Source organism: Mya arenaria, chromosome 15 (assembly GCF_026914265.1).
Source record: "Mya arenaria isolate MELC-2E11 chromosome 15, ASM2691426v1".
Taxonomy (NCBI): Eukaryota; Metazoa; Mollusca; class Bivalvia; order Myida; family Myidae; genus Mya; species Mya arenaria.
Window position 1 is genome coordinate 13,493,291 of NC_069136.1, and position 17,885 is coordinate 13,511,175.

A 17,885-nucleotide genomic window follows, 5' to 3' on the forward strand; every position below is an offset into this window, starting at 1 on the left:
AAAAAAATCCGGATGGAAAGTGAGACCCGAGCTGGTCTTGGTAAAGGTAGAATAATTGAACGTTTGCAGACAATATCTTCCGTGCTGTTTTTCATTTATATGCAGAACTCAGAAATATATGCTAGGCCTGGAAAGATTTTGTCTGGAAGATTCGTGACTGATGCTCATATTCCTTTGAAAAATAACACCTCAGGAAATAACATGAACGAAGGCATTTTATCATACTATTACAACAATATTAATACCCATGGATTTCTTTTATGATCAGCACGTTGCAATATAGTTATCAGTCTTTAAACGAATCTCGTCTCACACAGACTAAATTACTCCAGCGACAAAAAACAACCTACCTTTTATTTCAATTAAGGAGAAAAAAGGGTAATGAAATGGGCCCAAAATCCTTTTCTAGCTAGAAGCTGTTTTTTTTTGTTTTTTGGGTGTGTGTGTGGGGGGGGGGTAACACCATCCCCCACTGCTTTTGTTTTTGTTTAACAATTACATTTTTGTTCTGAGGGAGGGACGCAAGTCAAAAGGTTACGCCCTTAAATTGCGCCCCTTCTAACATCAAAACCTGTAACCGCGTTTGAAACTGTTTTGAGAACAGCATTTTCGCCATTCAGAACTCCTCGGCCATATGTACTGGTACATCAGTAGAAGTAGTTCGTAAAATTTTGAATTATATCATTAATTAAATGTAGTAATTTAGCTTATATTTGTTGATCTTAGTATAAATTGATTGCCAGTGAATTGTATTATTGCAAACATAATTAAGATTTCCAAGAGTCAAGTAATTAACTTTAACTGCAACATTAAGTAGCTACGCGATCTACTTGCAGCGGACTTAAACATACCAATTTCTGAGTATGTAAACCGTCCACATACATCCGAGGTTGTTTTCGATAAAAATCCGACATTTGGCGTCTAGTTACGATATTTTGTTAACCCGCGGTTGGAGAAAATCATCTACCATGGCGCTCGTGTAAGATAGATTCATCTCAACCCTCCTGCAGGATGTTTTGCCGAAACCCAGTATTTGCAAAAAACATATGCCCCGGTTGGAACGAACCTTTCTTACACGAGTGGCCATGGACAATACTTATATTCTAACCAGCAAATGGTTTATGTTTTTTCGGAATTGATGGTTACTTTTCACTCCTCTTTATATCGTTTGTTTTCAAAGATATTAATTATCGAAAATCAAGGTCGTTAATTGTATTTGTTTTCTTTTGTCTTTTAATTTAGGGTTTACTTTTTACTGTCCTGCAAACTATTTTTTATATTCAGCAAATGTTTCAAATGTTCGTTTACTCCTTTAATGACAGTATAAAAGTGTCGACAGACGCCACAGTCCTTAGAACTCCACACTATTAAGATGTGTCCTAAGATGTGTCCTACTTTTTTCTAGATATTTTTTTTTACATTTTACCATCGCGCTATGATCCGCATTACGTGAATGGAAGAACTGTGTAGACTTACAACCCCCACGGCAGAAACGGCCAAATGAAATGTCCCTCTGCATACAATGTCTCCTAAACCATTCGAACTATTTTTATGAAACTTGGGCAAAAAGATTTACAACACTCACAGGACATGCAGAACCGACACTGCATGCACACAGGATCAAGGACAGGGTAACAGTTCAAGGTCAAAGGCTCGAGCCATAGTGCATGTCGGTTCCATATCTATAGACATTTGAAAGGATTTTAATAAAACTTGGGCAAATGCTTACTTTATCGACGCATCTTTCACAAAAATCCAACCAATATCCCCCAACGTCAAATTTCGTGAAACGGAATGAAATTAGTATGTGGAAGTTTTAATAATCCAAAACAACCGTATTGTTGTAATTACTATGCCCCTTACAACTTATATTTAGTTAAATAAAAAAACGAAACAAATGACAATTATGGCATGCTTGTTGAGAAAGAAACAACGCTGTTTCAATTGAAAAATCCCTGCTTACGAAATATAACGAGAATGGCACGCAGACGGCTCCTATTATCACCAGAGCGGATGATGATTCAAATCAAGGATCTGAACCTCCCATGGGGATCAATAGTGCACCATTCATCCTAATCAAGGTGACATACACAGGGCCTGGCCGGTGTCCATTTAACAGGGCTGTCTCTCTTTCTTTCTTTCCTCCTTTTCTTCACTAATCTCTCATACTGTTATCTCAAGTATTCTCCGTCCCTTGGACGCACGCTGAATAATTAGCGATTCAATTTAAAGGTCTGTCCTTCAAACCTCGTTCTCCTCGACGGCCTTGCAGTACTTTCAGTGCTTTGATACTTCTCTTACAATCAATTGAAAAATTTGTTAGCCGCAAATGTTTTGAACCCGTAGGCAGCTTATTTGATATTTTCCTTCGGTTTCTTGCGAAGGCGGGATTAGTTCCCACTCACTTATTATAACACACTATTTTTGTTACCAGCAGATATCTCAAACAATCTCTCTTAATCTCTCATTTTGTTCTTTTATTCACACCTTGTGTTGCGTGTGTTTTTTCTTCAAAATGTTATGGCTTAGCCGCTAATGTTATTTCCTAATTCCATCGACAGAAATCGGGATTGTTTTCTACTTCTCTGCACACCATTTCCCTATAAATGTATCAGACCATCCCTTTATTGTTCTGGTTAATTTGAACGTAGCAACAGCTATACAACTTCTCAGAAACACAAGACAATTCCACCAAATGAGCTCTGCCAAATTAATTGTCGAACTTAACAACTTTTCCGATGATCAAAATGTGTTTTTTTCCAGAGGGTTCAATGTTTTCAAAAATGCAAATCGTTTTAAGTAAATCAGAAGCAGGAGCCTTCTTCTTCTCTACCCTCTCTTCTTTCAATATCCAATACTCCCTTGCCACATCTTTCACTAAAATTTTACATTCCATTTTAACAGATAAAAAATATACTTTGATTAAATAAAACATTACTATCTTACTTTCTCTTACTTTCTTAAGCCATACGCACTCGCGCTGTCAACCATTTTGCGGGCCTTTGCAGATGGTAACGCCCTCAAAAAGGTGTTTCAACCCTATATAAGGTCTGAGGTGAAAGCTGCAATACTTCCAAATTGAATCACTTTTTATACTGAAACAACATATTATACTATTCGAGGGGAAGTGAACTGCACTGTCCTGATAGTGCAACACCGTCAAAACCTTCTAGTTCATCATGAACTGCAAAAAAGTGCTACAATGTCAACGCATTCTTGTTCATGTATAATGATTGTGCAACACTTTCAACGCCTTCTAGTTCATGAACTACACTGTCATGATAGTGCAACACTGTCAAAACCCTCTAGTTCGTGAACAACAACGATAGTGCAACACTGTCAACGCCTTCTGGTTCATGAACGACAATGATAGTGCAACACTGCTGACACCTTCTAGTCCATTACCTGCAATGATAGTGCAACACTGTCAACGCTTTCCAGTTCATGAACTGCAAGGATAGTTCAACACTGTGAACGCCTTCCAGTTCATGAACTGCAAGGATAGTTCAACACTGTGAACGCCTTCCATTTCATGAACTGCAAGGATAGTGCAACACTGTCAACACCTTCTAGTTCATGAACTGCAATGACAGTATACCACTGTCAACACCTTCTAGTTCATGAACTGCTCTGTCATACTATTGCAACACTGTCAAAGCTTTCTAGTTCATGAGCTGTTATGATATTACAACACTACCAACACTGTAATGATAGTGTAACACTGCCAACATCTTCAAGTTCATGGACTGTAATGATAGTGCAACACTGTCAACACCTTCCAGTTCATAAACTGGTCCGGTCGGTGGAATTACCGAAATCCCGAAAACCTGGTAAATACCGAAATCCCCTTTCATTTTCATAGGTATATATCGTTTTCTTTTATACGCTCGGATTTAATACTTTATTGTGTTTGAATGTTGTATGCCGTAATTGTTGGAGGTTAGAGAGGGGTGGAGAAGTCGGAGGAGGGGTGGGGGTCGTGGTGACTAAAACTGTAATGATAGTGCAACACTGTCAACACCTTCTAGGTCGTGAACTGCACTGTCATACTAGTGCGACACTGCCAACACCGTCATGGACCTATGCTACAATATATATTGACACATTTGTACGAAGTTTTCGCTATTATTTGCGTGACTCTGGGCTTAATAGTTTTGCGGCCCGGGCCTATTATCAGTTTTGTGGATCGTGGAAAGTTCCCACGTTACTTCAATTTTCGTCCTAAATCAAATTTGGTGACTGTGAAATTATGTATTAAATACATTATTACAACTTATTGATCTATTTGACTAGATTAATCATGAAAATCTTAACAGGAGGCAAACGCGAACACAGTTTATGAGAAGATGCTAGTGGTCGATAACCTGTCTATACTATTAGGGCGGCGTTTTTAGTCAGCGTTGATATTTGAAAAAACAACAACAACAGACAAAACTGCAGAAAACAAAACGGCACCATTGTACATGCATGTTGACGTTAAGAATACGAGGTGTTTGTTTATTTTAGTACGGAAAGTTGATCTACTTGCTGCGAGTTCATTTTTATTAAATTAAATTGTGAAATTAAAGACAAGGAGAGGAAGATGCCAGTGATTCGTACAGGATGAATTCGGATAGGTATGATATCTACTGGTACGTGTTGTGGAAGTTTCAAGCTGAAAAAAATGAAATGGATGGAAAAATGTATTATATGTATTGCCAACACAATGTTTTTTGCCTTTTTCCCAAACTTTGCTCACTCTCAAAAACAAAATTTAAATCGAAAGTAAATTTACTCATGGTAGTGCAACACTGCCAATGGCTTCTAGTTCTTTACATGCTCTGTAACTATAAGACTGGTTCAAGCTTTCCAGTTCAGTAAAAATGCCGGAACACACTGTCAGCTCCTTCTAGTTCATTTACTGCAATGATCGTTCAACAATGAAAACGCCTTCTAGTTCATTTACTGCAATGATCGTTCAACTACAGATATAGTGAAACACTGTCAAGACAACATCCTTTATTCCATAACATGCACTGCCATTATAGTGTAACACTGTCAGCGCCTTCTAGATCACCAAACTGCATCGATAGTGCAACACTGTCAGCGTCTTCTAAATCACTATTGTCTACATCCCATTCTAAACTTGTACAATGTGAACATACCTGGATGATTTAGTGCTCAAAAACCGCTCGCAAGTACTCGTACATTTTTTGTTTCACAACCTTGGTGATAAAAATAGGTGCACGTAATAATTAGCATACATGACGGCATGTGTATATTAGTTAGGTGTACGTTAAGACAAGTGTAAGTTGCGTCAGGTGTACGTAACGACAGGTTTACGTTTTGACGTGTGTACATTGCGTCAGGTGTTCTTTACGTCAATAGTTCGTTATGTCAGGTGTTCGTTATGATGTACATAACAACTGCAGTGCGTTCAGTAAAGCGAGCGTTTACAAAAGGCTCGCAAACGCTTTGTTTTGTATCCCAGTTGCAACGCATCGCATACACATTAAGCGGGAAATCAGACAGCAAACGTTCGCCGCAAACATGTTTACTGAACGCGTTGCAGGTGTAACAACATGACGTCAGGTGAACGTTACGACATCAGTCAACACGTTCTTCAATGACTGTTTTTGAAGAACCACTAATCAAATTATCATCAGCTTGGCAAATCATTCATGCCAGGCCTTAAGTCACAACACTAATCCGTAAGGACCGCCACTTGTAGGAGTGGGGTCAGACCTGAAGGACGGAAAGACTGTTCGGGGCCTGGCTATCGTAGGCGGCGTTCTCGTAGCAAATGCTGGCTGACTCTAGAAGGCCAGTGTCCAGGCTGAGGCGGCGCTTGTCATGTCGCTTCCTGGCAGCCGGTCCATCGAAGTCGGGACTGGTGTAGGAAATATCAGAACAAAAATAATAAAAGAATAACAAAACGTTTATGTAAACATGAGCTCATTTATGATTTTTTATTAAAACTGTTTTTACTCATATATAAGTCATAGTTAAGATCATTGCGAGATAAAAACAGACCTACGGAATAATACAAAGCATTGATTGCAATTATATAAAAATATACACACGACTGTAACACAAGCAAGTTATATCGTGGCTTCAATCAGAATGACCCTTACCAGGAATATGATCGGCTGACCGTGGACTTGAGACGGTGCCATCTGAGTTGTTTGTATGTTTCGTATATGCGACAGTAGCACGCGACAAGGACGGCCCCGACGACGGCGACCATGGTGGCCAACGTCCCAGCCACGATGTACAAGTTGTGACGGTGACCGGGACCCCTTATCTCAGATTCTTCCATGGGAGGCGCGAACACGTCCACTGAGAGGCAATAATTACAAGTACATGAATTACAATTGCGGCCCACGCTCACCATTTGGTTCCCCGCCTGCTACGTTACTGCTTTATGTGCTACGACGAAACAGGGATTCAAAACAGTTTGCTAACGTTAGTCTTAAAGTAAATAAGATAGTTAGTTCAATGAACTAACTTAAGGTGTGTATGGCGAACGTTTGCGATTTGTTTACCCGCTCGTATTGTATATATGTTTTGATGCAACAAAGACTCACAACACAAGAGTGAGCTAACGTGAGCGAGTGTAAGCATTAACTCAACTCAGGGTGGGTTTGTAAATACTAAATTAGAACTGATAAAAAGAGTTACATTTCGTTTACAATTATCACTCAAACTGCCATATCAGGAATGAATTATGTGAACATTTCTTAACTAGGTATTACAACTGAATTTAACGAAAAGCATACGGTTATACTTGAATATATTCATTACATAACAAAAGTACTGATATATATAATAAGCTTTATCGAATTGATCGAAAACCGACACAATCTGACAAGCTATGCGAATATTCAATATTGATCCTAGCCTTATCCTTAAACATGCATCAGTGATTCCACTCAGCCTATTTGTTAGCTAAATATACATTCCAATTAAGCCACTTAGTTCCTAATCTTAAATCTAAGTTAATTATTGAATTTTCTAATTATGTATATTACCAAAATTTTAAACTGCCATGGGGCCGTATTCATTTTATTAAGCATCTTAGTAAAACAAATAAAGAAATTGCCTTTTTTCTATTTTAAATTGAATTTGTAGAAAACGAACAATGTTTTTTATACCAAAAATATGAAAATAAGCAAGAAAATGGTTTAAACAGAATATACATAATGAATAATTCTGATTGGAAGAAAAGGGTATTTAAAAATAATAAAACATTACGAAAATCTCAATTTGTTGAACATATTCACTAAAATGCTTTTACGGCCCATGGAGATTACCTTTACCATACATAATAATATACACGAATGCACCTACTCATATATTCACAGTGTTTTCCCGCGAACGTAATCGGGCATGCGCAGTGATATTCCTCCCCGTGTTCGATGCACGTGGCATGGTTGTGACACGGGCTCGAGTGACACGCGCCTATGACGTCACTACACGTGGCACCTGAAGGGAAACTGTTCATTGACATATTCACTTTATATCGCTCAATATTGCTGAGTAATAGTTGGCCAGTGTTTTGTCTTGCTTTCAAATTTAGTAAATTGCTGAATCGGCATAATAGTCTATAACAGTGTGTGTATATCACGTGATAAATTAGGTCATATATGCTACGAAGGAAGGCAACATTTTGCCTAAAATGAAGACTTTAAGCTGCACTCTCACAGATTTACCATTTTAAAACTTTTATTTTTATTTTTTTGTCTCGTAAAGAGCATTTTTTTTTGCTTTAATATCTGCAAACCAATGATACAAGATTGCTGACAAAGAGTAAGGTCGTAGATTTTTTATATTTCCTATCGAAAATTACGGTTTAAGAAAATGCATAAAACATCAATATTTGAACTTAAATATTAAAATCTGTGATCTTATTTTTTGTCAGCAGTCATATATGTCTGGTCTGCATGGATTTTCGTAAAATCTGGCTTGTCCCAAGATAAAAAATAAAAAAAGATGTCAAAACTTTCAATCTGTGAGAGTGCATCTTTAAGTTAAAGATAACTTTTCTTTTCCTACATCATTTTGAATAAAACAAAGGGCAGTATATGTCGCGTAAAGAGCCCCGTATAAGTACACTGTATAAGCCAGGCGTTATTAACAGCTTAATTCAATTAATAACTATATTAGGAGCGCTGGCTGTAACTCCAAAGAAGAAATATGAACATATTTGAGCACGACAGTATGGTGGTAATGTCTTAAGTAAAGAACGATATTCCGATTTAAGTATGTTGAAGGACGGTCCATGCGTGTACATCTTCAATGCAATACTCTTTTTTAGTAGAAAACAACTTCTTAAACTATAATATTATGTAATCTGTTCTTCGCGGGAGAATGGTCTTGATTTGTGTGTGAAGTACCACAGTAGCTGTGTCCTGCTACGTGACAACGAACGTAGAATAGCTCGCAAATATAATAGCAAACGAATGGAATAAAACAAAATATTTTAATCGTTGGTGACTGAGGACTCTTTCAATAGATTGTAATTATATTACGATCATCTCTGTTTTCAAAAACTTCTCTCTAAAATACGCACATTTTTTTCTGGAATAAAAAAACAACCACGCAATTGTCACGATTCCTATCCAATTTCTCCAGAAATTCCAGGAGGAATATGGCATTTCAAAGCAAGTTAACGCCAATTTATGGCTTACAACAGATCCCGTGTTCTCGGGGACTTAAATCGTAATTTTTTACAACCTGTCGTTTGCGCCTTCCACTCAACTTGTCAAGTTCAGTTTTACTGCCGTTAACGCGTCGTTTGTAACAAAAAGAAACACAAATCAAGACAACAACAGAATATTCGTTTGAATCGCTCCAATGTCATAATCGGATAAACAACGTTAAAGACGCATTAAAACTGGTTTGCTTGTGTGGCTGTTTCTGTTGTTGCTGTTTCTGTTGTGGCTGTTTCTGTTGTTGTTGTTGTTTCAAAAAAATAAGCGCATTTTCGAAATCTCAAAAAAATCTGATATTTTTTTGTAGAAGTTTATAAAAGCAATAGCACAAACAATGACCGTAATACTACAGTCCACACTTTTACCAGAATCGTTCCATTATCTTTGTGAAACAATAATATCTGTTTTGCTCAAAGCGTATATTTTTCCCTATGACTACTTTTGATGTTTGAAAGGGACTGAACACCGGATGATAACATTGCAAGAAAAAAATTTTTTTTTTAGAAACTTCATTAATTGATATCATAATATATAACGCATGGAATCTTACTCACTGATGTATCATATCGCTTAAAACACAATTCTTTTGCAGTATTTGCAATGCGAAATGTACTGGGTACTCAGATGCTAAAAAAATACCCTTTAATCTGGGAAACTCAGCTGAAAAAGGTTTTTAATCATGTAGAATATATATCATCGGTCTCATACTGTCCTGTATTAATCCTTCTAGGCTTGTTCTGAGGAAATAGTGTGTTTGCTGATTTTATGGACCATCTGATGTCTAGTCCAATTTATACACAAACATAGCCATAAAACATGTAAACCTAAAAATAAATTTTGTATATTTGTGGGAAATTTTAACTCCGCATATGCTTTAGCTTTTACGTCGCTATTTAGGTCAAATACTCACAGTTTAGTTTATACGAATTTCCTTTAGCTCGATTGTGACGAAAGCTGATAGCATCACTCTCCAGTCCGTTTCCTGGGTAGAAACCAGTGTCCATTTTTAGAGGCCGTGAAAAAATACCCCTGGTGGGGATCGAACCCTTGGATGTGAGGCGTATACCAATACCACTTGACCACTACAACCCTCACTCTTGACAAGCGGTTATAGAAACATATCAACTTATGGTTCACCACAAATCATTCAATGCTCAATGACAAGGAATCATATCGATAAAATTCCCTAATAATTGTTTTATTGATACCTGTATATCCGGTTGGGCATGCGCAATGAATTCTATCCCCGAGATATGTACACGTGGCATTCATGTGACAAGGGTTTGGTGTGCAGATATCTTTCTGAAAAGTACAACATTGGCCACGTGCAGTTGTTCGTCATACATGCAGACAGTAATGTGTTACTTTGTTTAGCAATGATAATAATTATGCGACGGCCTGCTTTTTCATAATACCATTTTGGGCGATTTCTTCGCAATCATCCTAATTTGTTTGTTATCGAAATTTGCATTCAATAGGCCAATATAATAAATTAAGTCAGGAAAAGAAACCCTTAAATCTTGATTCCCATAACATGTGTCAATTCGTACTGTGAGTCACTCCGTTTTTGTAACAATATATACATGGAATTGTCCGTATTTGTGACAATCTGTACTTTGAGTCACTCCGTGTTTGAGACAATCCATACCACTACTCTCTCCTTATCTGTGACAAAAAAACCGTTCATTGCGTCTATTTAACATTTATGCAATATGTACCCTGAGTCTCTCCGTGTTTGTAACAATCCGTACCTCGAGAGCCCTTACTTGTGGAAATGTACCCTGGGTCTCTTCGTATTCCTGCCAGTCAGTACCTGTAGTTTTTCTGTGTTTATTACAATCCGTTCCTTTATTACCTTCGTATTTGTGACACTCCGTACATTGGGTCTTTCATTATTTATTGATCCGTACCTGAGTCTCTTACAATCCGTACATTGAGTCTCTTCGTATATATAACAATCCGTACCTTAAGTCTCGTGACAATCCGTACCTTTAGTCTCGTGACAATCCGTGCCTTAAGTCTCGTGACAATCCGTACCTTAAGTCTCGTGACAATCCGTACCTTTAGTCTCGTGACAAATCGTACCTGAAGTCTCGTGACAATCCGTACCTTTAATCTCGTGACAATCCGTACCTTTAGTCTCATGACAATCCGTACCTTCAGTCTCGTGACAATCCGTACCTTTAATCTCGTTAAAATCTGTACCTTTAGTCTCGTGACAATCCGTACCTTAAATCTCATGACAAGCCGTACCTTTAGTCTCGTGAAAATCCGTACCTTAAGTCTCGTGACAAGCCGTACCTTTAGTCTCGTGACAATCCGTACCTTAAGTCTCGTGACAAGCCGTACATTAAGTCTAGTGACAAGCCGTACCTTTAGTCTCGTGACAATCCGTACCTTTAGTCTTGTGACAATCCGTACCTTAAGTCTCGTGACAAGCCGTACCTTAAGTCTCGTGACAATCCGTACCTTAAGTCTCGTGACAATCCGTACATTAAGTCTCGTGACAATCCGTACATTAAGTCTCGTGACAATCCGTACTTAAAAATTTCGTGTCAGCCCATACCTCTACCCTTGAGTTGCCCAGTATCTCTAACTTGAGACTTGGTCATACAGCAGCGCAGTTGCCCGTTGGTCATTGTTACGATTGAGCGAACTAAACCAGTCCTTAGATCAAGACAAACCTTGTATATACAAATACAGTTCACAAACGTACTATGGTCTACTCGTACCGTGAGACTACTCGTACCGTGATACTACTCACACCGTCACTTAACTCGTACCGTGACACTTCTCGTACTATCAGACTACTCGTACCGCGGGTCTACTTGTACCGTGAGACTTCTCGTACCGTGACACTTCTCGTACTGCCAGACTACTCGTACCGCGGGCCTACTCGAAGCGTGACACTTCTCGTACTGTCAGACTACTCGTACTGCGGGCCTACTCGTACCGTGAGACTTCTCGTACCGTGACACTACTCGTACTGCCAGACTACTCGTACCGCGGGCCTTCTCGTACCATGACACTTCTCGTACTGCCATACTACTCGTACAGCGGGCCTACTCGTACCGTGAGACTTCTCGTACCGTGACACTTCTCGTACTGCCAGACTACTCGTACCGCGGGCCTACTCGTACCATGACACTTCTCGTACTGCCAGACTACTCGTACAGCGGGCATACTCGTACCGTGAGACTTCTCGTACCGTGACACTTCTCGTACTGCCAAACTACTCGTACCGCGGGCCTACTCGTACCGCGGGCCTACTCGTACAGTGACGCTTCTCGTACTATCAGACTACTCGTACCGCGGGCCTACCTTATGTTCACACCGGTCGCCTGTATGTCCATGAGAACAGCGACACTCGAAAGCATCTAGCTGGTCCACACAGCGCCCATTGTTCTGGCATGGCGAGGACAGGCACTCGTTGTATGCTAGTTCACAATGGACTCCATGGTAACCTAAGAGAAAAGCAGGGTTGAGGATTGATTGCATTTGTACACCAGTTTGTGGTAAGCTCAGTTAACAGTAATCATCTAGCCGGTCCACACAGCGCCCATGGTTCTTGCATGCGAGGACAGGCACTCGTTGTATTCTAGTTTGGCACCATGGTAACCTGAGGGCAGAGGATTGATTACATTTGTTTATGTGGTAAACTCAGTTTAAAGTACTCATCTAGACGAAAACAGTGAAAAGGGATCATTTATATAAAAAAAAAAACACATCTAAACACTAGCTCTATTGTAAGCATAATATTTCGATGGTAGCTTTGCTGGTTATGTGAAGTTAGCAAAACAAATGATATTGGATATTGTGCATTCAAAAACGGATTGTCTTTCCGGCAAGACATTGGACATTCAAATACAGAACATCATGATGGCACATCATAAGAAATTGACTGTAGGAAAAAATGAATGTCTTGATGGCACGACACTGGACGTGAATACATGCAAAGCATGACTATCGTGCTAGCACTAAATTAGACATTCAAAAACACGAATGTTGTGCTGGCAAGAGTTTTCTGACATTGTAAACCATCCATATACATCTGAGAATGTTTTCTATGGAAAATGGCCGAGCAGTTCCGAATGGCATGGCAGCGATCGCATTGACTCTAATCCATACACTTATATGCCAACCCTAGTTTACAGGCATCTCATAGTCTCCATTCCTTACATTTAAATGGCAATACATTTCTCGTCGATACTTCGTAACTAGAAGGTCCACTAAGGCTACTCATTTTGCAGACGATGCCACAGTGACTGTTTTAGCAATTGCTGTCGAACCCCGTTGGCTCGAACTCGCTTGGCTCGAATAAACTCGTTGGCTCGAACTGGATTTCCAGGACCGATTTCTTTACCTTGAAGGAGAGCATAACCAGGGCTTGATGTATTTTTCCTGGTCCCTAGAAGCTCGAGTCAACGAGGCATTTCTATATTTATATTTTCAATACATATCAGAAACATTAAGAAGAGTGATGAAGAAGTTTTTTAGTTTGTAAAAAGTCGATTAACAAATACTTAAAGGGTAAAAACTATTATCATGTTGTCAGTCATACGCGACGTGAGCATTAAAGCAAAGTAAAAATGTCGAAATATGATTCCAACGAGTCCTTATGCACGGCAAAAATATTCTTAAATTAAATGTCATAATTTGAAATACGATTCAAGCTTCACAATTTTAATTAGGCTCCAGCTGACACACGGTGCCATGACATTTAAAACAGTTTCCACAACAATTAAAATAATGATTTAAATTTCTCGTTTAAAATGTTTCTGAAACATATTTGTTAACTTTAAATCAGAAATATTTGATTTTAAAAGTATTAAAACGCCGCCTGAAAATGAAATAAAGGTTTAAGAACGTGGGCTTTTAAACTACTGCAATGTTTCATTTCAGCTAAATTCGTTTCAGGTAACCGATCCACAAATATTTCATGCATTTTGGATGACTGGTGACGCCATATTATTTTCGTATCATTTGTAGTGGATTAAACAAATTCAGCTGAAAAAAGCAAAAATAAATTTTCGTATTTTTTCTCCTTTAATAAACTAGTAATCTATGTAGTGGGCGATTTTTTGGCATTTCTGCCGTGAACATGTACGACAATTCTTGAAGTATTTTAGTGGCTGGGCGAAAATACGATACGAAAACGCCCAACTACGAAATAATAAAATAAAAACCGGCATATTTCCCGGAAAATGGATTTTTTGGGGGCATCAATGTTGAAAAACATTGACAATCAGACCTCATTCAAAAGCAGTACGTGCACAATGAGAAGAAAAGTGTTAAAATCGATGCGAACACGTTTAAATGTTAATTTTAAATCGGCAGTTGATATTGCCTTAAAAAAGATTCCTTATTCAGTTTTTTATACCTTCATGCCATCAGTTAAAACTAAAAAAGCATTTGATCTTGCCAAAAAACTATAAAGGGTTCGGACACGGTTCGTTTATTTATTGCTACAAAGACACATTATTATTTTAAATGGTATAATTTGTTCAAAACGTTTATCATATAAATCATCACGAATTCCTGAAAGGTAAATCATTTTTTATACAATTATACAATATAAATTGGACAAATGAAATTTGAAAGGCATACTTAAAGTTTAAACTTGAACAGGGCAGTACTGAATAAAATCAGTATTGCAAGTTCTTTTCTGGATGGTATTTTTATAATTTATTTCAGTCATACTCACTTCCATAGTTTAGCTCCGTTTTTTGGCGTTTTTTGTATTGTCTTTTTTTTCGTTATTTCGCGGCGAAAATACGAATTTTCAGAAATCGGCCACAATAGTAAATAGCAAATGGCAACTAAATTCCATTGGCGGTCACCAGGCATAAACTATTTACATTATTGTTAATGGAGCTTTCAGAGAACTAACTGATCTGTGGGTCGGATTCCTTTAGTTTCAACGGGTCTTTACGAATGTTAATTCTCAAATATCACCATGTTTCCCATCTTGAAATGAAGCGTTTAAGTTGAAACCTCTAAGTGACAATCCTGTGAATACCAATGCTTATTTAATTTTCTTGAAAGAACGATGTTTTCTCGTATTACATGAATTATTTAATGTTGTAAAAACAATACAAATTCATGTCAGGTTTCTTACCATAGGTGAAAATACCTCGAGCCTCGGTGAGTTCCAGCCAAGCGGGAATGCTTTCTTTCAGTATAAAAAATCAGGTTCGAGCCAACGAGGAAATCGAGTCAAGCGAGTTCGAGAAAACGGGATTCGACTATTTGGTGTTGCTGATAAAATTATATTAATTGTTTTGTTCGCTGAGTCGCATTGGTTTTTGAAATCAAGCTTATAATAGGATTGGTCCACATGTCCAGTTTCGTTAAACAGCATTCAGCACTGCTTAAAGCCCTACGGCTGTAAGTAATAAACAACATAGATTTAACTTAAACTTTAGAGAAGAATATAAGTGTTTGATTGGTCTGTAGATGTAGTTGGCCAGTTAATTGAATGATTTCACTCAGGCATGGGATAATTCAATATAATTCTTATGTTTGTCCTAAGACACGCCTCAGTCAGTCCATTGGCCCATTATTTTTGCAGTCCAATTGTCTTAAAATTAAGTGAACTGTAAGGTGATAAATGAATACAGCCCGGGGTTAACATAGAAATTTATTAAAAGTATTATGTTTTCTTGACGAAATTTAGCAAAACCTTTGGCTTGTCTATCAAACTTGACCCATATTGTCGAATTATATGAGTTAAGAACGGATTATACATTCTCGTCAAATAAACACTGTTCTTGAATGTGACCATCGATTCGAGCGTCAGTATAAACAACAAGAACCTACCCATTAAATAAAAATAGACATGACGTAGCGACGGTGCGAAATTTCAAACCCTATTAAACCCACATGACCCATTTTCGTCCCGTAACATGTCCAATAAGTAATGTTGAAGAGAAAGTTCAAACCTACAACCCGTCACAACACCCCCGCCTCCAAGTTTTCGTCGAGAAAGGTGACTTAGTCAAATAAACTGATGGCGCGAAGGTACGACCTTCGACCCCTGTCAATCCCGGAAGATGAATAGGCCAATTTAGTTGTGATAGCGCGAGGATTCCAACATTCTACCCCTGTGTTGACAATCACATCACCTACCGGGAACGCAGTAGCATTGATAACCCTCCGCTCTATCCACACAGATCCCGTGCACGCATGGGTTGGCACGGCAACGTGTAAGCACATGCTCGCACCTGCTTCCGGTCACGTGTATAGGACAAAGACACGTGGTAGCCTTTGTAGCTGTTTCGTTGTAAATGGACTCTGATGGGCTGCCTGTTAAAAATCAAATAGAATGGAATAATGGAATTTAAGGTTTAAAGTTAATACAGAGTTATTTAATTTTGGCAAGAAATGATCAGATGCATTTACATTGATAGTCATTTTAATGAACTAAAATACTTTTGTAAAACTAAGCACGAACAGTGCTCAAAACAAACCTGGTAACTCATGTGTTGCGTTTGCCTCGATACAAGTGCCGCCATTGAAACAAGTGACGTCAGAGCACGTGACCATAGGAAATTCCTGTTGACATGTGACACCTCCGTAACGATCGCAACACTGACAGACGGGGCGTGCCTAAATTTAAAGAACATAATTATGTATATTGATAAGTTTTGTAGTTTCTTAGATCCTATGCACAATAACTTGAAATCGGGATACCTGGCGAATAGATTTTTTATTTTTTATTTTTGATGTGTAGAGAAAGTTTACGTAACTTTACTGAACTCTGTTATAACATTATATTGGTTAAATATTGAAAAACAAGAAATCCGATTGGCTATATCGTTCTAAGATCCAATTAAAAATAATATTGAATACTATATAAGTGGCATGTCTCCATTCCCTGTCGTTAAAGAAAAACAAAATATATGTATATAGTTCGTACAAAATACTAGTTTAAAGGTGCTTAGCAATTAGTTATTTACGAAGTAAATATTGTATGCTTAGTCATTTTTTATTTTTCGTACTCCGTACCATCATCGTACTCGAAATTATTAGTTCTAAGACAGAAGTACATGAAACGATATGAAATACGTTTCGGGTTAAAACGGTTTATTATACTGTAAGATTTAACAACTCTATATTGTTATGAGTATGCCAGCCTTGTTTATTTTGAATCATCCCTCGTAGCTGCAGATATAACATTAAATACGTCAATTGGGAATCCTATACGTACATATCGAAGTTTCTCTAAATCGCAGAATATTCTATTTTGAAACTGCCAAATATAAAGTTACTTCTGATTTTGTTTATATGAAACTGCGAAATATAAAGTTACTTCTAATGTTTTTTCTTTTTACCGTCTGATTCGAAATGGCACAAATTCCTCTTCCAGAGCAGACGATACCATTACCGTCTGCTGGACAGTCATGGACAGTGATGTTTAGCAGAAACTGAGTGTCACAGTCTGTCCCATTTGGATCACTGTGCCCTGAAACATAAAACAATCTGTACAAAACGCATAACTCAACTGGTTAGAAAGTATAGATCGGAAACATAATACATGCACAAACTCTTGACCTCGTGAGTACTCTGACCTTGGCCCAATGCACCTACTCTTGACCTATCAAGTTCTTTGACCTTGAGTCGTCTCGAATCGTATATAAAAAGTCAAGAACAAAGCCAAAATAGTAGTTAAAAGTAGGGAGAAAATGGGCCTGGTTTTTAAACACAACTTTTCACGTTTCTATACATTTCTGAGCTGACAAGTAGTGTTGTCGGGTCTAGATTGCATTCTTTGAACAGTTATTACATAACTCCGTGGTCCCAAACCATCAATGGGTATACTTTATGACATTCGCGTGCATTCAATCTACTTTTACGCAATGTTAACGACGCCAACAGTTCTTGCTCCTATAATAGCCATATCATCCAGCCTGACTAGTCATCTAGCCATAGTGGGACAGGTAGTTTACTACGGAAACTGGATAGGTCCGCCGATGCCCAAAACTTAAATTCATTAAATAGGTTTATCACACAGCCTGACAATTGTCTATGCAGTAAGTGAGTGAAGTGTGTAATGTTTAGTTAACAATGGAAACAGGAATAGTTCGCCACTGCCGAACATTTGAATTGATGTAAAGGGTCTATTATCCAGCCTGACTATTCACCTTGTCAAACTGGATCAGGTATTTTACTACGAAAACAGGTTAAGTTTGC

At 38.1% G+C, this 17,885-nt stretch overlaps 1 protein-coding gene across 1 annotated transcript; it reads right to left on the minus strand.

Moving 5' to 3' along the window:
• Positions 1-5,718: 5,718 nt before the first annotated feature.
• LOC128219122 (delta-like protein D) lies at positions 5,719-17,614 on the minus strand. The gene is made up of 9 exons (XM_052926944.1): positions 17,608-17,614; positions 17,027-17,157; positions 16,163-16,301; positions 15,822-15,998; positions 12,011-12,157; positions 9,902-9,991; positions 7,330-7,464; positions 6,114-6,318; positions 5,719-5,869 (listed from the first exon to the last, which is right to left on the minus strand). Exons 1-9 carry the CDS (start codon positions 17,612-17,614, stop codon positions 5,719-5,721), a joined length of 1,182 nt encoding a protein of 393 aa, XP_052782904.1.
• Between the last annotated feature and the right edge of the window lie 271 nt (positions 17,615-17,885).